This window comes from Humulus lupulus, chromosome 6, assembly GCF_963169125.1.
Source record: "Humulus lupulus chromosome 6, drHumLupu1.1, whole genome shotgun sequence".
NCBI lineage: Eukaryota > Viridiplantae > Streptophyta > Magnoliopsida > Rosales > Cannabaceae > Humulus > Humulus lupulus.
The window spans coordinates 211147479-211171739 of record NC_084798.1 but is presented as its reverse complement, the minus strand read 5'-3'; the positions used below and the strand labels follow the sequence as shown (position 1 = coordinate 211171739).

Sequence of the window (24261 nt, the reverse complement as noted above, 5' to 3'; positions counted from 1 at the left end):
GTCAAAACAAAACACAAACAAGAAGAAGAAGAACATAAGTAAGACTTCCATTACTGCCTATCATGAAGATCAACCAAACAGTTTTGGTGGTTTTATTTCTTACTCTTAGCTCTTCTTCCATCGGTGTCTTCGGTGGTAATCTGTTCGATGATCTCCACTGCTCATGGGGGAATGGTCGCTCTAAGATAGTCAACAATGGCCAGCTTCTTAGCGTCACGCTTGACAAAGTTTCAGGCTCAGGCTTCGAGTCAAATGGCAAATATCTCTTCGCCAGGATCGACATGCTAATCAAGCTCGTCTCTGGAAACTCAGCTGGAACTGTCACAGCCTTCTTCGTCAGTAGTTTTTAATTATTCTCATCTTTTCTATTTCCTCTTTAATTATTAATTGCATGTCCATTTAATTAATTAGGCTAATTTGTTTGATATGATTGATTAGTTATCTTCCAAAGGAAAAGGGCACGATGAGATAGACTTTGAATTCTTGGGGAACGTCAGTGGCCAACCCTACACAGTTCACACCAATGTGTTTTGCAATGGAGAAGGTAAAAGAGAGCAGCAATTCCGTCTTTGGTTTGACCCCACTGCTGATTTTCACAAATACTCCATTCTCTGGAGTCCTCATCACATTGTGTAAGTGTATATAAAATTGATCCTCAATAATACTACTGTGCCTAGCTAGTGGTACAAAATTCCTACTAGAATTTTTTGGTAACATATATATTAGTTCTAAGATATATCTAGCTAGTTCTAGGATAAACGATATCAAGATATCATAATAATCTAATTAACTGATCAAGATCTCTTGTAAACTCTTAGGTGGTTAGTTGATGAAACTCCAATCAGAGAATTCAAGAACCTGGAGAGTAAGGGCGTTCCCTTCCCCAAAAACAAGGCCATGAAGCTTTACTCAAGCCTGTGGGAAGCTGATAATTGGGCCACAAGAGGTGGTTTGGTGAAGATAGATTGGTCAAAAGCACCTTTCAAGGCCTTCTTCAAGGAATTCAGAGCAGAGAAATATAACTGTGACTGGTCTAAAGGCTATCCTTCTTGCACACCACCTTCCAGATCTATATTTTCTTTCTGGACTAGTCCTGATAAGTTCTTCAAAACGCTTGATCATGGAGCTATGGGAAAGTTGAACCGGGTTAAGCAGAACAATATGATCTACAATTACTGCAAAGATTTCAAACGATTCCCTAATGGCCTTCCCAAGGAATGTCAATACAACTAGTACGAAGATGGAAAACAAGTTCTACTCATCATCATCTCTTGATATTCAATATTTTGATCATTATTATTATTATTCTTCCCTTTTATTATTTTATTTTACTTTTCATGTGCATGCAATTACAACGCTACTTTCAGTCTCATCTTTTTATTTACTTTGTTAATTTTTGTACCACTTTCATGATTATATATATATGATGAACTGATGATGATCATCTCAATCTTGTAAGTTGTAATCAATAAAAGAGAAAAATATTTCTTTATATCCTGTGTTTGTTGTGCTTTTAATTATTTATAAATATATTTTATTTATCAATCGAAAGACCTTAATATTGAAAAGTATATACTAATCATTGTTTTGACAAAAATCTGTAATCGAATTATTGTCTAGATGACCTTAATTTTGGGATCTTTCTGTCATTTTTCTTCTCAATGTTATCCTCATCTTTTTATGTGCACTCTCTTTCTTTCCCTACAACAATTAATGTTAGTTGCGGCGTATCTATTAGCGGCGGGTACAGTCTGCCGCTATTATACAAGGTATTAGCGGCGGACTAGGGGTCCGCCGCTAATTAAGTGTGATTATTTAAAAAAATATAATAATATATATTAGCGGCGGACTGCCCATTATTAGCGACGGGTAGTCCGCCGCTAATACAACAGATGCAAATACCCGGGAAACAAACAGTTTATTTTTTTAAGTGTTATTAGCGGCGGACAATTACCTTCTTTTAGAGGCGGATATCCGCTGCTAATAGTATCAGCGGCGGGTAATCACCTTTTATTAGAGGCGGGCTACCCGCCGCTAGTAATATTAATGGCCGCGGGAGAAACTAATAGCGGCGGGTCCCGCCGCTAATGCTTATGAATACACATCAAATTGGCACCCCCTCTTCGCGTCTGTTCTCCTTTCTTCTTCTCCGACTTCTCCGTCGACTGGTAGACGATTATGTAAGGACCGTCGGACACCATCTATTTCCCCATTGGTATGATATTGTCCGCTTTGGGCCTAAGCCCTCACGGATTTGTTTTTGGGCACCTTCCCAAAAGGCCTCATTCCAATGGAGATGGTGTCCAACTTTATATACCCAAGATCCTTCCCATTTCTAGCCAATGTGGGACTTTGGTTGTACACCCAACAATCCTCCACTCAAACAAAGGACCACCTTGCCTCCCCTCAGACGATTACAGATCTAAACCTGAATTCCTCGATTCCAACACTCAAGATCCCCTTGAGTAAGCTAGATGAATCCCTTCGCCAGCTAGATTCGAAATCGCTTCGAATACCTGAATCGCTCGATTCCAACACTCAAGATCCCCTTGAGTAAGCTAGATGAATCCCTTCACCAGCTAGATTCGAAATCCCTTCGAATCAGATATGAACCTCTGATGGCTCTAGCAGCAAGCTTCACCTCCTTTGTTTGGCAATCCGAGGATACATTCACGTGGCTAATTTTGGGAACCTGGCTCTGATACCACTTGTAAGGACCGTTGGACACCATCTATTTCCTCATTGGTATGATATTGTCCGCTTTGGGCCTATGCCCTCACGGATTTGTTTTTGGGCACCTTCCCAAAAGGCCTCATTCCAATGGAGATGGTGTCCAACTTTATATACCCAAGATCCTTCCCATTTCTAGCCAATGTGGGACTTTGGTTGTACACCCAATAGATTACACAGCAACTTTCCACCTCTTCGCGTCTGTGGTAAGTTGTGTTTATTGTTGTTGTAGTTTTAGCTTTTTTTTAGAGTAGTTGTATCTTTATTTCTGGACCGTCTGTGGTAGTTGTTTTTTCAGAGTAGTTGTATTTTTTTCAGAGTGTTTGATTTTGTTGTTGGGTCAGATTGATGGGAGGTGATTCTTCCTTCCTTAATTCCCATTCAGGTACGTCTCCTTTCTATATACATAATAATATTACTCTACATAATATTTATAGTTTTTATTGTTTTACACAAATAACTTTTTTTTTGTGTGTGTTTTATTGCAGAAGCTACGAATTTTTTTTTCTTTTTTCTCTTTTCAAAGTAGAAGAATTAATTTGAAAAAGTTGGAATAGTAGAGGTAATTGTAAAATGGATCTTGTATTCATTATTAATTCTATTTCGTTTAAAAAAAAAAGTTGATTATGTGATAATATATATTTTGTTGTGTTGGGTGTACAACCAAAGTCCCACATTGGCTAGAAATGGGAAGGATCTTGGGTATATAAGGATGGACACTATCTCCATTGGAATGAGGCCTTTTGGAAAGGTGCCCAAAAACAAATCCGTGAGGACTTAGGCCCAAAGCGGACAATATCATACCAATGGGGAAATAGATGGTGTCCAACGGTCCTTATAAGTGGTGTCAGAGCCAGATCCCAAAATTAGCCATGTGAATGTATCCTCGGATTGCCAAACAAAGGAGGTGAAGCTTGCTGCTAGAGCCTTCAGAGGTTCAGATCTGATTCGAAAGGATTTCGAATCTAGCTGGTGAAGGGATTCATCTAGCTTACTCAAGGGGATCTTGAGTGTTGGAATCGAGGGATTCAGGTTTAGATCTGTAATCGTCTCAGGGGAGGCAAGGTGGTCCTTTGTTTGAGGGGATGATTGTTGGGTGTACAACCAAAGTCCTACATTGGCTAGAAATGGGAAGGATCTTGGGTATATAAAGTTGGACACCATCTCCATTGGAATGAGGCCTTTTGGGAAGGTGCCCAAAAACAAATCTGTGAGGGCTTAGGCCCAAAGCGGACAATATCATACCAATGGGGAAATAGATGGTGTCCAACGGTCCTTACATGTTGTATCTTTGACATATATGCAAATTAGGAGAACATTTCATAATCAATATTACAGTCTAGCTGCTTAAAATTTCTACCTTATTTTTACAGGTATTCTTGCTTCTTTGTTAGATATATATATATATGTTGACATCATTGCATCAAAGAAAATGTATAAAAAAAATTGATCTAATTGATACATTGAAATTCATTAGTGGGATATTTTGGGTTAACTTTTAATGCCATCCTCTAGCTCTACAGATCAAAGTTAGTCCCAAGCAAATACTGCTGCTACGCCTAATGAAGATATGAAAGTTATGGCTATGATGATGAAGGCAATTCGTGAGACGTTTGAGACTGCGACAATTGTGCATCCCAGTAAAATGTATGACCCAATGTTTGACAGTTTTATGCAGAGGCATTTTCCACCACAATCCGAAGGTGGTTCGTCTTCTCAGAGTAACACTGTCAATCTTGACCTTCATACATCGCCACAACAGCAGCACCAGCCTCCTTCACAGCAGCAGTATCAGCCTCCTTCACAGCAGCAGTTCCAGCCTCCTTCACAGTATCCGCCACAGCAGCTATACCAGCCTCATCCAATGTATCCGCTACATGTTTCGTCGCAACAACCTCTTCAGTATCAAAACTAATACACTTCTGGACCCTCTTCCCAGTCTCCTCTACTATATTTTAGCTTTACCGATTTTCCAGGAGGATCGATGCAGCCTCTGCTACCTAATGTTAGATATTGGGAGGTTGGAGGCGGGTCGCAGCCACAGCCTCGAGATCTGTTTGGGGACCTCACGCTCGGACGATCATCACAACCACCTTATATTCCTTCAACGCCACAGCCACAGCCGTCACCCTCACCGCCACAGCCGTCGTCCTCACAGCCAAACCAAAATGTTGAAGATGAGGACAATTTCAATATTAATCTTAATGACTTTATTTAGTTACTAGTTTATATATTTGGACTGAATTAATACTTTATTTATTTTTAATGACAATAGCGATATTTACTAGTTTGATAAATATTAAAACTATTTATATTAATTTTAATGTTAGTTATGTTTAAATTAATTAAATGTTTATTTTTGTTAAATTATATTATAAATTATTTTTAAAAATAATTAAATTTAATAAATATTAATTTATTTAAAATTTAATTTTAAAAAAATTATAAAAACAATATTAGCGGCGGACCCCACGACTAATAATAATGTCTCTGACATAGGTATTAGCAGCGGGCTCCGCCGCTAATAAATGGTTATTAGCGGCGGGTGTGCCAATCCGCCGCTAATAATCATTATTAGCGACAAATTTTTATGCGCGGCGTATTAGCGGCGGACACTTGAAATTCTTGTAGTGTTTTATAATAGTATTATTCCAAATTTTTGTTGGTTTGAATCATTTCATGTACTATCTGAACCACCTCTCACATAGTTCTAATTATTTTCTACTCTACCATTTATTTGGACTGCGATTCCATTCTACTTTTCCTGATCGGACGGCCTATTGTAATTTGTATCCTTAATTGCTCGGACGAGATCGCTCCTTACTTTTCTGCAGTAGTTTGAATATATAGATTTTCATCTGTGGGCTGATGACCAATTTTTTGGGACTTTTTATTGGGCCTTCTTATCTGGGTTTGGGCTTAGTTCATTTTATTCCTCAAACAATGATGCATCATGATGATTCAAAGGCAAACATTACTCTTTACCATATTACGTACCATGATGTGGAAAATTGCCATTATTATTCTATCACACATTAGAAGAAGAAAAAAACACATAAATCTGGTATATTTATATATTGACCAAAACCACAAAGTACTATACGTACCAGCTAGCTAGTAGGAATTCATAATGCAAACTCAATTAAAACGCAAACATACATAGATAGGCTCACAATCACAATTCCCTAAGATGGGAGAAAATGGAGCTAATAACAATTATATGTAAAGACACTTAAAGAGAACGTAGGATATATATTAATTATATGTAAAGCCCCTGAAAGCTTACCATATAATACATCATTATTATTATTATTATAATTAATTAGAAGCAAAGGGCTTTCGAACCAAAACAACCGAGTTGATAACTTCATCGTTGGGATGAAAGACGCAAAGAACCTCAAAACCAACCAAGTCATGCTCCTCAACCACAGGGTACAGAAAAGCCCTAGCCCCATTGGCACTCCTCACAAGCAACAACCCTCCTTCCTTCATATACTTCCTCACGTGCCCTAAAATCTTCACCTTCTCATCTCTACTCAATCCCACAAGAGCAGCCAAGAATATGCAGTCATACTCACCAAGACTCTCCCTCAACTCCATGACATCTTTGGTCACAAACTTCATTCTCTTCTCAAGCTCTTCATCGGAAGAAACCAGCCGGCGAGCGAGGCTGTTCGCCTTCTCGTCGAGATCGAAGTTGTCAAAGTGAGAGGTTCTCATGTGGCTGGCTGCCAAGACTAGGGATGTCAAGGGCATAGGACCTGACCCCACGAACGCTACCTTCTTGGGGCTCGCCGCACCATTCTCGGCCAAGATGTTGTACTCCATTTTGGCTAGCTTGACGTAGTTTCCATAGTACGGGAAGAGGTTGAGGTTGTTGAGTGGTTTGGGTGTTTTGGTTATGAAAGTAGAGAACTCAAGCTCCATTAGGCCCTCAGCTTGGCCACAAAGGTTGATGAGACTTGCCCGCTTGAGTTGGAGGTCTTGAGGCAAAGCCCTAACGTCGATCGACGAGGGGAGGGTGCACAAGTTGACCAGCTGAGTGAAGAGAGCGTTGACCTGCTTGGAGGGTCGGAGTGACTCGAGCTTTGATATGTTTGTGTGGAGTTGGAAGACATAGGATATGAGTAGGTCAACTGGGATTTGGCTATTGAAGTCGGAGATTTGGAGAGAAGCCATTGGAGAATGATTTTGTGGGATAGCGCTATATAAATGTGAGTTCAATTGTTTTGTGAGATCCTTTTTTAGCTTCTTTTAATTAGCTTTAATTCAGTCTCTCAACTATATATAGATTCAAGAAATTTGAATGGTGTTTTATAAACTACGTACGTACGTACCTACCTGAGGAAATCTTATTATTGGTAAAGTCATCAGCGTGCTGCTTCATGCAACTTTGGTTCTGATTTTGATTAATTGGATATCTTAGTTGAAACCCATGTTTACATCTATATATATATATATATAATATTGTTAAAACGTCTAGATTTAGGTAAAGATATATTAATTAATTAATTGGCGTTAAATTCTGTATACACAGAGTCAGGATTAGTAGACTCTCTTATATACTCTTTCATCATTACATTACATGCTGAAATTATTTAATTTTTTATATTTTAATATTTTTTCATATCATTAGTGAAATCCACAAATGATTTGTTGATTTAAGATAATACAAAAAAGAGTATAATATAAAGTATATTTAGCATTTCTCTATAAAAATAAAATTTACCCTCAAAATCATTGAATATAATTACAAAATAGGAATAATTAACTAGCTAGTTCGATTTCAGTATATAGTAGTACTAAACAAAGGTATTACTTAATTGATTCTATTTGTCATTATCCCAAATTGCTAACCTCGGATTGTAAAAAATATACTAAGTAATTATAATTAAGTAGTTCAGCCACATGCCATCCAAATTCTTTATTCAATATATATTAATTATGGATCGATCGATCACATCAAACTGATCATTAGTTTAATATTCTTGTCATTTGGGAGACCCCTTGATCATATGTATTATTAGTATAGCTAGTAGTTTTGTGCTTATATTAGAAGCCATGGCTAGCGTATCTGGTGAAGTATATATATAAATATATATATAAAGGATATTGGGTATATATTCATTCCACACAACGTGTCTTGTAATAACAGTACATATGATTAACAAAGTAATAATGTGTTGCTAATTGGCATATTTTAAAGTGTCCAAACACTTTTTGTATACTTTTTGTGGTGACATATTGGTTAGTAATATTTCATAATATTTATTAAATTAAAATAAATGAGATTTAATATTGAATTGCACTAATAACAGTATATCACATTTTTATAATATTGGAATCATTTAGCAATTCTCGAATAATAAATAAGAGGAAAGTGTAGATTCTTTGCAATTTTATGTTCACACGACGTACGCGTATGTACATTTTGGTCACGGGTGAATCTAAATTGAGGCATGAGAAATGCCTTGGCCGACAACACACACTTAATTTGTTATATTAATTACTAATATTTATTTATTTATTCCCCTTCTCCTTAGACTCTGTTGTGTATTCTCACAAAAACAAAAAGGTCATAATTAAATAAGAATTAATATGATGTGAATTGGATTGAGATTCTACTTATGTATTGTATGTCATTAAAGCTTATTTTATCATGTGGCATTTTAAAAATTGCTTCTTTTCTTTTAAGTACATTGATTTTATTGTTTGAATTTATAAGATATGCATGACAATATATCCATGTTTTTGTGTTGCTCGGCCCCGTTTATGATATAAATATTTATTCATTTGTGATCAGTTGATCATGGTGTATGAATTGGTATTTATGCCTAGGAGGGTATATTTGTGGATAAATTTTCACAGCCACATATAAATATATATTTATATAATATTTATATGACATATATATATAATATTTATATGACATATATATATAATATTTATATACTAGATACTAGCAATGTGCAAGGCATATTTACTTAGTCTTACTTATAAAATTTATTAATTATTTTTATTAAATTTGTATTGTTGACTGTCTTTTTCGCTATCAACTTTAATAAGAGAGATTAAAAAAATAAATTATAAGAACATGATGATTTTTACGTGGTTCAGATTATAAAAGAACCCTAGTCCACAAGTTTCTGGTATTAAGGGACTTGTTAGCTTGTGATTGCAAGTTTCAATGTGGTATTCTCAGGCAACGTTTAGATTGCTTTGAGTACAATTAGTTTTCTCTCTCCAAAACTGAACCATTTACAATGAGACTCCCAACCCTATTTATAGGGGTTGGGGTCATTAATACTAATCATAAGTGATTAATGCACATTCTTCCCATTACTGGGAGATTAATACCAATTCAATGCACTAGGCTGCACTAAATAGAGACCAAGGCCCAAACGAGATGTGTGGGGGCCACTGCCGAAAAGCACCTACTTTATAGGGAACATGCCCTAGGTACTGTCAAGGCGTGCTGTAAGTATTTCCATTTCCGGCAGCGTAGTGGGTGTGCAAATTGTCGAGTCGTACACTCAACAACACTGTTGATGGATCACCCATAAAGATTGTCACACGATCCTCTAACTCTGAAATCCTACATTTACTGACACGTTGCGCCTTATCTTAGGTCCGAGAACTAGAACCTCGGACCTGGGAGGCGATTGAGAGATGAGAGCCCTCACCTTAATTGTCCGAGCAGGAGAACTTCCAGCTCCGAGAACGAATATCGGGGAGTAACTTACTAAGGCACCCGCAACCCACTGTCAAAGACAAGGTCTCACCTAAGAGGACCCTTTCTCTGACTAGAGTCCTCTAGCAGTAACATGCTTCGAGGATATCTACGGACGTCCAAACCAGTCACTGGGGTTGCCACGTGTTGGAGGTGAAAATCAGGACAACATTTTCCACCCAAGTCTTTACTCGTCCTCAGACAGTGGAGACTTCAAACTGAGAAAAATTTCGAAAAGTCCTCGAATGGTAAAATTTTGGACTTTCGTTGATGTCATTTTGAAAAGCAAAACACGTGTCAACACCCTATTGTTGGGCCCATCAGTCCGTGCATTTAATTAGGGGTCACCTTGATATCCCAAACGTCCACTCTACGGCCGAGGTGTCTTATCCCAAAGAAAACAATGATTGAGATCCACGCCTATTGAACCCTAAGCATCGGATTACCTTCGTGAACCTACTGGGGAAAGCCATTCGACAGTTGTGGGGAAGTTGCTTCTCCAATAAGTTTTATTGGGTATAAAAACCCAGAAAAACCTTGAGTCTCACACTATAACCATTTGAAAATCACGAACCCTCCCAGCTCACTCTCTTCTCTCTCGTTTGCCTCTCATCATCAACCCCTTCCCGGAGTTCTGGACGACTGGCGTGAATCGTCCTACTTTTGGTCAGACGACAAGCAGTACTTCAAGGTTAGGACTCGCCTCAGCACCTACCTTTGTTTTATCTTGGGTAAGTATCTTTGACCCACCTTCCTTGGCGTGTGCTTAGTGTTTTTCGATATATGTTCAGGAATGGCAGTAGTGTAGAATTTTGGAGTCTGTTTCTCATTTTCACGAGTCATTTTAGGCATATGTTGACATTAGGCTCGTTCGAAATGACCTTCAAGAGTCTTTTCCGTCAACTTTGTGTTTTTGGGCCTGTGATCAGAATCTGGGAATTTTCTAGATTCTGGTAGGTTCATCTCCCCTGGCTTGTCCTTAGGCATCGATGATACCTCGCATTTCCAAAACTCTCATTTCCCTCCCGAGCAGTATTCCTAGAGTCGTTTGTGGTTAGGCCATCTTTCCTTCGGTCAGAGTACTAACAGCTTGGTTTTTTGTCTCAGATGTTCGAGAAGCTCCATCAACTACACAAACACGGGTTTTAACTCTTCGACCAGGAAATCTTCGAAATGGCCTGAACACGAGATGCTTCTAAAGACAATGTAAGGATGAGGACCCGGGAACAGACCGGGGAACAAGTCATCCGTCCCAACCTTCAAGTGGCGGTGAGGCCGAAATGCCCGAAGACTGAGGGCTCACCGTGGAGGAGGTAAACAGTGTTGGGGTTTTATGCCCTAATTAAAACCCAAATTCTTTGTAATCTCATTTTATTATCAATAAAAGAATAGAAATCATTTTTTGACTTGGTTAATCACTTTGCTCACATGTTTTATTTTCATGATTATTTGTTTAATATAAACTTCTATTAAATCCCGAGCATATAGCTAATCTTATTTATAGTGACGTAATCACAGTGGAATATAAATATGATTATATGTTCAAAATAAGTTAGTCCTGAGATTAGCCAGTGCACCGAATTTACACTGACTTGCCAATCTACGATATGATCTACTTACACATTACAGTGTTATGTTCTTTCCAGAACATTAGCAAAGTAGATAAGATCGGATGTATTTGTTACATCGGACTGGACCGATATTGACAGTTGATAGGATAAGTAAACATACCGTTATTATCTATTCTAGTCATATCATATAGTTGACCATAGGTCAATTCAATCTCAATTCTGAGTGGTTAGTATTCTAACTAATTGTATTATTTGAGTTCTTTGACTTGTTCGTTACCAGCTTACCCTACGGACTAGCCCATACTTACATCTTGGGAACTCGGTAGTATAATTGAGTGGGAGTGTTAATCATAGATATGAACATCTATAGCTTCTGATGAAGAAGTGAAACGATGGTTTCCTTTTAGTTTGGTTCAAGGTGTTAAATGATAGAGATCTCATTTCAGTAATTAAATTAGTTTACTGAAATATCATTTACAAGGAACTAAGTGTTTTAAGGATAAAATACAATGAGGGGTAAAACAGTATTTTAGTCCTATCTCATTGTAGACTGTCTATAGAGGATTGAGTGATAATTATGGTTGTAACAATGGATAATTAATTGCGTATCTATATTTGTTATAGAGCGTTCTATGAATTCAAGAGTGCAATTCCAAGTCTATAGTGGAGTCACGAGGAATTAATAAGTTAGTAAATTTATTTGTTAGATTTATGATAACTTATTGGAGCTTGATTTCATAGGCCCATGGTCCCTATTGTACCTTGGATAAAATCATCTAGATAGTCTCAATTAATTGATTTAATCATCAATTAGAATTATCAAAGTTGACCAGGTCAATTTTGGATAGTTTCACAGAGTTGTGTAATTTTGAGAAGAAAAGAGAATTTATGACAGATTTATTAATTAAGATAAATTAGTATCTAAATTAATAAATAAATTTAAATAAAGGTTCAAATTATAAATAATTAATTTGATAAATGATTTAAATAATTATTTAATTAATTAAATCAATAGAAAATAATACAGGCCTTGATTTTAAGTCAAATGGGCTTATAATCAAATGGGAAATTTCACGGGCCTATAGCCCATGATAATTTCGACCTAGGGCTTCAAAATGACTATTATTTTATTGATATTTTAATTAAATTAAATAGCCTAATTGAGTCTATAAAAGGAGTGCTTATAGAGAAGTCAAAACAAAAAAGGTTGATAAGTCACAAGTCAGATTTTTTGATAGTTTTAGATTCTCTCTAAACACAAGTCCTTTTCTAAGCCTCTTTGTTATTTTCTCTTCTTCTATCTATATCTATCTCATGTGTTGATAATTGCCCACACTAGTCTAGGTGGTTCTAAGGATACATTGGAAGATTGTGAAGAAAATAGAATATCGGTTCAGTTTCTTGATAATACTCGGCGACAGAGAGGATACAAGAGTTAGAGAAACTGAATGAATGACTCTTTAATTCCGTTGCGTATACTGTAAGTATTATATTATTTGTTTCTCTTTGAATTCAATTTTTGAAACATGTTTTAGGCTATCTTGTATTAATTTGTTTAATATTAGATATACATGAAAATAAATAAAGATCTTGTATAAGCTTTTTCCAACAAACAGTGCCCCCACTCCACACCCTTTGCAAAAATACGAGGGGCAAAGGATTACCACACTCTTTTTCGACATCGCGACGCTCTAAAAGCAATCATGAGGTACTACTCATTTGGAGACAAATGCCTCATCCACCTCTATCGAGAATTCGAGAGGGCGCATCGCGGCATCTATGACCTAGGCGCTTGGAGCCAGGCCCACCTGATGGCAGGGACCACCCTACCCCTCAAGCAGTAATTCATGAATTTCTTGAAGTTCATGGGGATAGCCCCCTTCCAGTTTTCCCCCTAACAGCTATAGAGTGCTCGTGGGGATGTACATTATGTATTGGAAGCAGAAATGGTCGGAGCCTTCACTAGTAGAGATTCTCTTTTTCTATAGTTTCAAGACCACCCCTTGGAAGAAAGGCTCCAAGCGGGATGGATATTATGCCCTGGCAAAGTATCCAGCCTCGTCACTTAGCTACAAGGCTCCCCACCATAATGAGAGTCATGGTTGGGACTATGAGGATGCCTTCTTGTTTACGAACGACTTCTCGACCCGTAGTAATCCGAAATTAATTCTCGAATTCGCCCAAGTAGGCGAGTATCTTTTCGAACGCGCGTATTATTTGTCTCACTAGGACCTTTATGTATTCAATACTTAGTCATTTCCTTTTGAATAGGTCCTTTCCGTCAAACTCCATACGTCCAGCTCTTTGAGGATCACCTCCAGGCGATGAAGGCTCTCCCTAACCGGGACTTGGACCTTAGCGTTCTGGTAACAGAGGCAAATCTCATTAGGTCGGGGCTTCTCAGCATCGAACGATGAATAAGCGACCTGGAGCTGACCAAATACCGCCAGTCCAACAAGTCTCGAGAGCTGTGTCTCGCCATATTAATTACATTGAAGGGTTGGCCAAGATAGCGTTTCACAGGCAACTGACGGAGGAAAGGCTGGTGAACGCATGTGCCATAGAAGAGGCCTAAGAGGATCAGGAGCTCGAGGAAGATCTTCAGGCAGGGATGGAAGCTTCCCACCTGGACCCAGGTAAATCACCTCTCGCCCTGACATCTGCTTTCTGAGTAGGTGATAGGATAATTCCCGAGCGTGTCTGGGCTTCCCCAACACTCCTTCGTTGTGGTCAAATCTCACATCAGTGATGGACTAGGGAAGAATTCAAAGATTACCTAGATCTCATAGATGTTTATCTCCACCACCCTAGGAGGAAATCCCCCTTCCTTGGCTTCATATTCTTAGACCGAGTGACGTCATTGACCTCGAGCTGATTTTGCCAATATGGCACCAACATTAGCTGTGAGACCGGGAATAGGATAGCACACCCCCACTGTTTGCACCGAGGCTCAACTCACGGTGAGCCTCCGAGTGGCTTATTTCATTGCATTGTCCTTGTGTAGAATGTGTGCTATCTGTTTACCTTGTTCCTGCAGCTCACATGGGATTAACGGGCATTACTTGGTCTGCGTTAAGGTTAGGAACACCTCCTAGCTCTTCGGCAGGAGAGGGGTCGTCATGTCCTCAGGAGCAACCTGATCACTCTCCTCCGATCAAGAGGCAGAGAGTTTCCACTCCCCTCGTGGAGCCCCTTGCAGTTGAATTTCCCCAGGTGGTGGAGATCCCCTCCTCGCCCAGTTCAGACGAGGCGAAGCAAGAGGTAAGACCGAAGGAGGCCCTAGAACCGGACCAAGGTTCGGTTCACAACTTGGAGAAGGAGGCAATGCCACCCCAAGTCCGTCTCCTGGTGTATCTTGAGAAGTATGAGGGGGACCTGTTGGAGCAGCACAAGAGGATGCTTCAACACTTTGAAGCAAGGTTGAAAGAAGGCAACAAAGCCTTGCACGAGACAGCTGAGGCCCTCTGGCAACTCAAAACACCTAGGGAGAGGCCCATCGTCCCTCCGATCAGTCGAGCTGAGCTGGAGACCCTGTTCTCCACCAAGTTAGGGGACATTGTTGCCCTCTCGTTGTCGAGCTCCTCTAGGGTGTTAGCTCCACTATGTGCGAGTTAACTGCCCGAAGCTTCTCCCAACTCAGCGACAGTAACGAGGCATCTCTCGTGGCCTCTTGTCAATATGCCTCTGTCCGGGTAAGCTAATCATTCATGTGTTTTAATTCAACTTAACAAGGTGCTATTAAGCTAATGCCTGAGAGACATTATGATGGAGAAGTCATACGAACTTCAAAAATCCCAAGACAAGATTGCCTCCCTTAAGGAGAAAATCAAGGGCTCTCAGGAAAAACTTGCCCGAGCCAGAACTGCCCTTGAGGCCGAGCAAAAACGCTCTCGGGAGCTTGAGGAGACCCTCCAGAAGACCTTCGAGGATACGCGATTGGTCAAAGGGGAAATGCACGTGGCCATCGAGGGGATGCAGCGAGCTTAGGAGGAGGCCAAGAAAGCTACAGCTGAGATCGCCCGAGTGGCCCTGGAGAATTCCCAACTTTAGGAGCAGGCTAAGGAGGCTACCGACCGGGCTGAGCTAGCTGAGAGGAAGGCCCTCCAAGCCATGGAGATGAACATCTCTGCCATGTGCCAAGTGGAGAAGCTCAAACAAGAGGTTGAGTCTGTCACCGAGGACGTCTTCTACGTGGCCTGGTATCACAACAAGGGCATGAACTTGGACTTCATCGGGGAACCCGAGAAGTACAAGCTACTTTTCATCGAGCACCTCTGAGCTTCCCAATCTGGTGAGACTTCAAGGTCATCTTCCAATCCCACCACCTTATACAATTTTTTTTTCAACCTCAAACAATACATTGGATGGGGAAATATCACATTTGATTTGCAATCTCAGTGGGCTTCAAGTCCTTGATTTGTCAAATAACAATTTGAGTGGGAACATTCCTCCATGCTTAGGAAATTCAAGTCTCTCTGTGCTAGATTTGCACAAGAATAAGCTTCATGGCATCATTCCTTCACATTTTTCAAAGGGAAAGTTCCTACTAGTTTTGAATCTCAACGAAAATCAGTTGGAAGGGTCCTTACCAAAGTCTTTGCTCAATTATAAATGGTTGGAATTTTTGGATATTGGAAACAACAAGATAAATGGATCATTTCCCTGGTGGTTGGAATCTCTTCCGAATCTCCAAGTTCTTATCATGAGATCTAATAGATTTCAAGGTCCAATAGGCAATCCCAAGGTGAGACATCCCTTTCAAAATTTGAGAATTATGGATCTCTCTGGCAATGAATTCACTGATCATTTGCCGCAAAAGTATTTTAAGAATTTTGTGGGAATGATGAATGCTACTTCAGATTACTTGAGATACATGCAAAAATCTCCAGGACCAATTCGATATTATGAAATCAGTTCATTGACAATAAAAGGATATTATGCTGAGTTGGAGAAAATCCAAACCATGCTTATAGTTATTGACTTCTCGAGAAACAACTTCACAGGAGAGATCCCAGAATTGCTTGGTAAGTTCAACTCACTCAAAGGGCTCAATTTTTCACATAACAAGATCTCTGGTAGTATTCCACCATCCTTCGGAAATTTGACCAATCTGGAATGGTTAGATCTCTCCTCAAACGGGGAAGATTCCATGGCAATTGGCAGCAAATCTAAATCAACTCCAAGTTTTAAATCTTTCTTCGAACAAATTTGAAGGGCTTATACCTCGGAGTCGACAATTTGATACATTCACAAACGATTCATACAAAGACAATTTGGGCTTATGTGGGTTTCCAATTTCAGAATCATGCAACGAGAACACCACACCCCAATTTCAGCAAGAAGACGATGAGGAGCATGTGAATGAATTTGATTGGAAAATTGTGTTAATGGGATTTGGGAGTGGAATGGTTATTGGAATTTCAGTGGGATACATGTTCCTTTCAGATAAAATCATTGATGGGCTTGTCAAAACAGTGAAAGGAGAACAATGGCATCTTTTGGCAAAAAGATCAAAACAGAGCAGGGCTCGTCAAAATGTTGGAAATTGAGAAAAGAGATTAGTTTACATTTTTAGTATATTGTGTTTCATTTTGTTTAAATGTATGTTGTTTGTTATTGTAGCTCGTTATTATGTAAGTTTTGTTTAAATGAATTATGTAATTATAAAAAAAAATTGCATAAAAAATCATACAAGTACCAAAAACATGATAAATGTATTGGTACACCAAAAATAAATTGTGCATGGTAAAATTTCTCTATAAATTAGTATATGCATTAATATATAATTATTAATTATTTGTCACGATCGAACTGATTTAACTATAGTCTCTACAATTCTATATATCTACATATGGATCAAGACATATCCATCTCATTTCTTTCCTTTTCATTTGGGAATAGTTTTATTTGGTGTATTAGTTATAAGTACATGATAATAAAAAGAAATTCCATGTGCTAACACCTAATAGTTTGTTATTATAATTAATATATATATATAAATATATTTTTTAATTTAAATTGATATTTGACGAGATAACCTACTTCCTCAGTTTTTTGGCATGATATATAACTCTTCACGTCAGTTGTAAAAAAAATGATATAAATATGGCATTTTGTGATAGTAAAAAGTTATATAAATAGGACAATTTTTCAGAAGAAGAAGAGTTTATACTTTTTTGGACTGTGTTTTTTTTCATTATTTGTTTGGACTCTGTGTTTTGACAAATTACTTTTTGGACTCTATATTTTGTAAAATGATTAAAATAGAACCATAAATCCGATTTTGGTCAATTTTTCTCAACTAAAATCACAAATAATTTACCAAACTAACAATTCAGAACAAAAATAAAATTATTCTGCTTAAAAACTGTATTGTTATATTCAATTTTTTCTTCATCAAAATTGAGTTTTGGGTTCTATTTTAACTATTTTACAAAATATAAGGTCCAAAAAGTAATTTGTCAAAATACAAGGTCCAAATAAGTAATTAGACAAAACACAGGGTCCAAAAAAGTATAAACCCAAAAGAAGAAGAAAAATAAAATTATTTCTCAAAAAAACAAAAATCATTTATATATATACTAGATACAATTAACTTGCAAGGCAAGTTTACTTAGTTTTATTTATAGAATTTATTAATTATTTTTATTAAATTTATATTAATGTCATATAAATTTTAAATAAATATCTTATTTTAATTAAATAATTTATTTATTTTTTTTAAGTTTATATTTGTTTTAGTTTTTGAATTTGGGAGTGACAACAAGAGAATATATATTATATGTTTAATATAATATTAAATATTATACGTGGATTTTAAATTTAAATTTTTTGCTAGTTTTTTTTAAAAATAATTTGTTGCTAATTGACAGCAGATTATATTATATCTTTAATATGATATTGTTCTATTAGGTGAGTTTAAGTTTAATTAAATTTTATTTAAGTTATAAAACGTATGATTTTATTATTTTTAAATAATTATCATTGCAAAATATCTCAAAAATATCTTATTTTAATTTTTCTAATTACTTATTTTATTTTATTTAAGTTTAAGTGTTTAGAAACTACCATTAAATATAAGAATATTCTGTTAAATATGAGAATACTCCATTAAAGTTAACATTAAAAAAAATAAAAAACCGTTAAAACTAAGAATTTTCGTTATCTACAGACTTATCATATAGAAGAGATATGTATATATAAACTCTCGCCCATCTATCTATATTAGGGGTTGCAATTCGTGTAAACGTGTCAGATTCGTGTCGACACGATTATGACACGACACGATTAAGATAAACACGAACACGACACGATTATTAAACGTGTCAAAAATACGAACACGAACACGACACGATTATTAAACGTGTCAACACGATTATTAAACGTGTCAACACGACACGAACACGATAACACGATTATGAGACGATTAATCATAATTATACGAAAAAAATCAGAAAACCTATGTAAAGTATTCGTGTTATCATGTCTGACACAATTATGACACGACACAATTAAGGTAAACACGAACATGACACGATTATTAAACGTGTCAAAAACTCAAACACGAACACGACACGATTATTAAACGTGTCATGTTCGTGTTTACCTTAATCGTGTCATGTCGTGTCGTGTCATCGTGTCGTGACCCAAATTGCCACCCCTAATCTATATAGAAGTCAACCCAGCTAAGAGAGATATAAATGTATGCTAAATTAATGTGGCCACCACAGTACACTGTTTTTTTTTTTTTATTTCATTACATATTACATATAATGTAGGGAATTTACTCATTTGATACCTTATGTTTTTACAAAGTATCATTTTGGTACCCTCTGTTTTCAATAATGCTCATATGATACCTTGTATTTTAAAATTATACATATTTGATACCCTAGACTCAGATTTGATAGATAAAATTTTGTCAATATGATCAAACTGTCATCAGTTATATGTAATTAAGTATTTAAATTTAAATTTGGAACTTACATAATTGACAGGAGTTTGATTAAATTGGTAAAATTTTATTAATTAAATTTGAGTTTAGGGTACCAAATATGTACGATTTTAAAATACAGGGTATTATATAAGCATTATTGAAAACAGAAAGTATCAAAATGATACTTTACAAAAATACATAATACCATATGGTTACCAACCCTACAATGTATATATTATTATAGCTTGAATATGTAATGATCGCCAAATTATATTTACAAACGGTAACATGGCACAGTACAATATAGGGCATATAAGTCCATTTTTAGAGAGAAAAAACGTCGAACCTCGTGACAAAAAACAGAACAACACCACAATTATTATCACGGGGACCAGTGTACTACCTTAAAGAAGTACAAATTTATTATATAATATGTACAACTTGAGGGTGTTTTGAACTTCCAATCTTAATCTTAAATTACAAAGATCAAGATCCAAACACCTCACAAATAATAGATTGGTTGTGTTTATAATTCTTGCCAAAGAAAGAGATTATAATTCTTGCCAAAGAAAGAGAGAGTTAAATTGCGGCTGGGAAAGAAATAAGGGCTAATAAGAGCTGTGGCAGACTTAGATTTTTTTTACCTGAGGTTAAAATTTAAATTATTAAATATTAGTAATGATTGAAAAATATTGTATTAAATATACAAAGTTTATGTATTAGTAAAAATATTTGTAATGATTAAATAATATAGATGTATATCCATAATGGACAAGATATAAATATTGTATGTAAAAATTAAATGAAAAAAACTATCATGGAACAAAATAGCAAAAATTTAAATATAAAGGTACAATATGTTGGAATTTTTTTACATTTAAAGGAAAAAAAAAAAAAAAAGAAAGAAAGAAAGAAAAATACAAACAAAGTGAGGGTGGTGTAGGCCTAAGGTAGGTCCCCCTGTGCCTAAGGTATATGTTATATCATGGTGAATTGGGGATTGTAGGTTTATGCTCACTATAAATATATGTCTTTGCCTGAGTAAATGACTTCTAGCGACAACATTGAACAATGTGAATTAAGTATGGTTGCTATTTTTTTCTAATAATGATATGTGTACTAAAATATTACATCAACTGATGTGATATTGTTTTTTAGAACAATGAGTCCCGCTTGAAATAAATTTGATTGGTTAAATAAATCTAACACAATAATTTGTGTAATATTTTGGTATATAATTTTAGTGCACATATCATTACTTTATTTTTTTTGAGTCAACAAGTAGTATAACCTATGTGGTAATGAGTTGATTTGAGTCCAATAAATATATATAGGATAATTTTCTTACAGGGGCTTCATTTTAAGCCATATCGGTGGGGCTCTCAGTGTTCTCAACCCGTGAACAGTTTTCGGCATGACTAATTTTTTTTATGCGCGTAGAAAACAACATATTTGAACCTAGTTTTCGGTACTGTAAACTATTCGGAATTTCTGAAAATTTGTGGGATGCTCTAAACAACTACAATATACACGGTCATAAAAAAAAATCATACTGAAAATTGTTCACGAGTCATAAAAAGCATGATATGTGCACTCAAAATATACATTCAAACATTACATATAGTAATGTGACAGTTTAATCTAGTCAATCACATTTATTAAAATTAAGACCCACAACTTAAAAAAAAAAAACAACAACGACATATATATATATAAATGTTACATCAATATGGTTGGATGTAATTAAATTCCACTTCAGACCCCAAAAAAAAAAAAAGAAATACATCACATGGCCTTTAAGAGGAGGAATTGTTTTGGTGAATAATGGCTAAATAGATTAAAAGCAGAGAATGATGTGATTAAAATCATGAGAAAGCAAGCTAAGTAGGCACATAGCATGGCTCCACCCATTTGGATGCAAAATCTTGTAAATCTGTTACATAATTTCATCCATTGGAACTCTTTTTGTCCTGTTATCGCCATAATCGAAGCTTGAGTCGCAGCTGTGGTTGCTCCAAACGTTACATAAACAACTGCCTGTTCAAAATAAATAAATATATAATTAATACACAATTATTTAAAAGAAAATAGCAATTAGACCATAATACGAGAATGCTTATAAATTCATATCCACGCCTTTAATAATAGTCTTTTGTAATAAAAAAAACTATAAGAAGGAAAAGTATAATTGATGTTAACATAGATCTATTTTTTTGTGTTCATCGTTTGAGTTTTAACTAAAATTACATGCCAACCTAATGTCCAAAAATAAAAGTTAGAAAGATAAAAGTTATAAATTTTTTTAAAATTACAGAATTTTACAAAAATTACAAAAATACGGATAACAATTTATAACGGTTTTATTACTGCTAACATTTTTCTATTTAGTATGGAAATAAAAATTGTATTGTTACAAATTTGTAAAAAAAAATTATATTTATGATTATGCTGCTCTATAATTTTGTAATTTTTTTTAAATCTTAAGCATTTTTTGTAAAGTTGTAAAAAAAATTGATGAAGCCGGTATATAAATAGAGAGTCGTGTTAAAACAATTAATGAATGTTGTCAACTTTACTTAAATAAAATAAATGTTGTGGGGACCAGACCGAAAGTGAGTTCTAAAATCTTAAAATTAAGGATTCATCAATATCAAAGCTAACTCAACCACTCAAATTTGATAGTACATACTTTATAAGATATGGGAGAACTAAAACTTTCTAAACAACTTGGTGAGAGCTTTCCAAATGGAGGAACATGATAATATCAATATGATTTTAATTACTTCCTAATCAAATTGAGGGAGTTTTTATATTTTAATTTTGGTCGAGTGTGTTAAAAAAAATCTAAAATTAAATTATTAGCTAGAAATATGAAAGTTTTTATTTTTTATTTTATTTTTGTAAGGCTATAAGAAAGATTTTGGTTTATATATCTTTTTCCAATTAGTTTTTGAGCATCAGGCATGAATTTATTAAATACTAGATACAAGCAATGTGCTATGCATGTTTGCTCAGTTTTATTTATAAAATTTATTAACTATTTTTATTAAATTTATATTAATGTCATATAAATTTCAAATAAATATCCTATTCTAATTAAATAATTTATTTATTTTTGTTTAAGTTTATGTTTTCTCTAGTTTTTGAATTTGGGAGTAACAACAAGAGATTATATATTATATGTTTAATGTAATATTAAACATTATAGGTGGATTTTAAATTTAAGTTTTTGCTAGTTTTTTTAAAAACAATTTGTTACTAATTGACAGTGCATTATATTATATGTTTAATATGATATTATTCTAATAAGTGAGTTTAATTTTAATTAAATTTTATTTAAGTTATAAAATGATTTTATTATTTTTAAATAATTATCATTGTAAAATATCTCAAAAATATCTTATTTTAATTTGTTTAATTATTTATTATTTTTAAATAATTATCATGTAAAAAATCTAAAAAAATATCTTATTTTAATTTGTTTAATTATTTATTATTTTTAAATAATTATCATTGTAAAATATCTCAAAAATATCATATTTTAATTTTTTTTAATTATTTATTTTATTTAAGTTTAAGTGTTTACAAAATACCGTTAAATATAATAATATTCTATTAAATATAAGAATATTCCGTTAAAGTTAACATTAAAAAAAAAAACCGTTAAAACAAAAAATTTCCGTTATCTACACACTTATTATATAGAAGAGATATGAAATTGAATTAAAATATAAGCCCCATTTACTTATTGTTGCTACTTATAATTATATTTTATTTCAAAAGAATTTGTAGTCTATTTTTAATATCCTAATTATAAACATTAGTACTCCTTAAAAAAAACAAATTAATAATAATAATCAGTGCATGTGCATTGTGAGTCTAGTAGGGTTCTATCTAGTACCAAACTCTTATCTATATTGTACCTGATTATGAAAAGTCTCCCACAAATATAAATGTGCCAACTAAATGTATTAATGGTTTTATAAACTTTTAATATTTTAAAATTACATCATGTAATACTAAAATACTTAATTTGTAAATGTTTGTTTTAGTAAATTTAATAGTATAATGGAGTATCACTATTAAATTTAAATATGATAATAAGATCTTTATTAACTAATGTTAATAAACATTAAACAAACATATTATACATACATATATTATATATATACCTGATCCAACAAGAAAGAAGCCCATGCTAGAGCCAGGTTGAGTCCTTTGAAGTTATTATTGGGATGGAACCAAGCTGGGATATTACAAAGCCGCAGCAGATTGTATCCGGCGGCTATGGAATAAACGTACACCGAAACACTACAATCAAATAATTCAATAATATATATATAATTAATAATATTGTTATGTTATATTTATATAATCATTTTTGTTCAAGTTTAGACAAGTTTCTTCATTAGCAGAACATTTGGTTCAAGTTTAATTAGGGTTTTTGATGAATTGATCAACATTTATGTGTATATATATATATATAGAAAAGATAGAATGATTTGTAGTTGACTTACTAGAGAGCATCCAAGGCCCTGAAAGTAGCTTTTTGCCGGACGATAAGAACTTTGGTTTGAGTATTAGAACCCACCAAGGAAGCTGTGAGAACCAGAACCAAAACTGCTGAAATCCTAAGAAGAAGCTGAGCTTTCCCCATATTCTCAAACCTTCATCATATTATATTTCTGATCTACGATTATATATATATATATATATTATGATAAGATTGCAGAGCAGAAATTAACCCAAAGCCAAGCTGCCTAGCTAGTACTATAGACTAGTACTACCTAGCTAGCTTCAATATTTATAAATGTAAAATCTTTCTTTATAAATAAATAAATCACCATCACGGCGTTCTACAATAGTTACTATACTATATATTGATTAAAGGATATGATTTGTCCACGTACGTTGCGTTACATTTATGTGTATGTTGACTTATCAAATGAATTAAATGTTGCTCTTAAATTATTGTTATTTTTTTCTTTAAAGGAGAGTATATATATTGTGTTAATTAAAAGGTTTCGTTTTGTATTGATATTGTGTATAATTATTGGAAGTTAGGAGAAGACTCTTGTTAGATCTGATGTTAGGAGAAGACTCTTGTATTGATATTGTGTATAATTATTGGAAGTTAGGAGAAGATTCTTGTTAGTTCTGATGTTTGGTTGGAAGAAATACAAAATGAAGGAATTGGAATGAGAATGGAAGAAGGAAGAGGAAAATAATGAAATAAAAATTAATGCGAATAAAATAAATTTGATAAAAAATTATTAATTTTTTTTATCTTGTTC

At 34.7% G+C, this 24261-nt stretch overlaps 4 protein-coding genes across 4 annotated transcripts; 2 read left to right on the top strand and 2 right to left on the bottom strand.

Moving 5' to 3' along the window:
* The first annotated feature begins 30 nt into the window (after positions 1-30).
* LOC133784453 (xyloglucan endotransglucosylase/hydrolase protein 24-like) lies at positions 31-1233 on the top strand. Its single transcript, XM_062223796.1, has 3 exons — positions 31-335; positions 439-632; positions 819-1233. Exons 1-3 carry the CDS (start codon positions 63-65, stop codon positions 1231-1233), a joined length of 882 nt encoding a protein of 293 aa, XP_062079780.1. The 5' UTR covers positions 31-62.
* A 4815-nt stretch (positions 1234-6048) lies between these two features.
* Positions 6049-6909, bottom strand: LOC133784452 (nicotianamine synthase-like). Its single transcript, XM_062223795.1, has one exon. The coding sequence runs from the start codon at positions 6907-6909 to the stop codon at positions 6049-6051; it is 861 nt and encodes a 286-aa protein (XP_062079779.1).
* An 8232-nt stretch (positions 6910-15141) lies between these two features.
* Positions 15142-16580, top strand: LOC133785946 (receptor-like protein 36). The gene is made up of 3 exons (XM_062225159.1): positions 15142-15278; positions 15430-16214; positions 16333-16580. Exons 1-3 carry the CDS (start codon positions 15142-15144, stop codon positions 16578-16580), a joined length of 1170 nt encoding a protein of 389 aa, XP_062081143.1.
* Positions 16581-20535: 3955 nt separating this feature from the next.
* Positions 20536-23761, bottom strand: LOC133783121 (CASP-like protein 2C1). Its single transcript, XM_062222660.1, has 3 exons — positions 23485-23761; positions 23140-23278; positions 20536-21004 (listed from the first exon to the last, which is right to left on the bottom strand). The coding sequence occupies exons 1-3, from the start codon at positions 23622-23624 to the stop codon at positions 20753-20755; spliced, it is 531 nt and encodes a 176-aa protein (XP_062078644.1). The 5' UTR covers positions 23625-23761; the 3' UTR covers positions 20536-20752.
* Between the last annotated feature and the right edge of the window lie 500 nt (positions 23762-24261).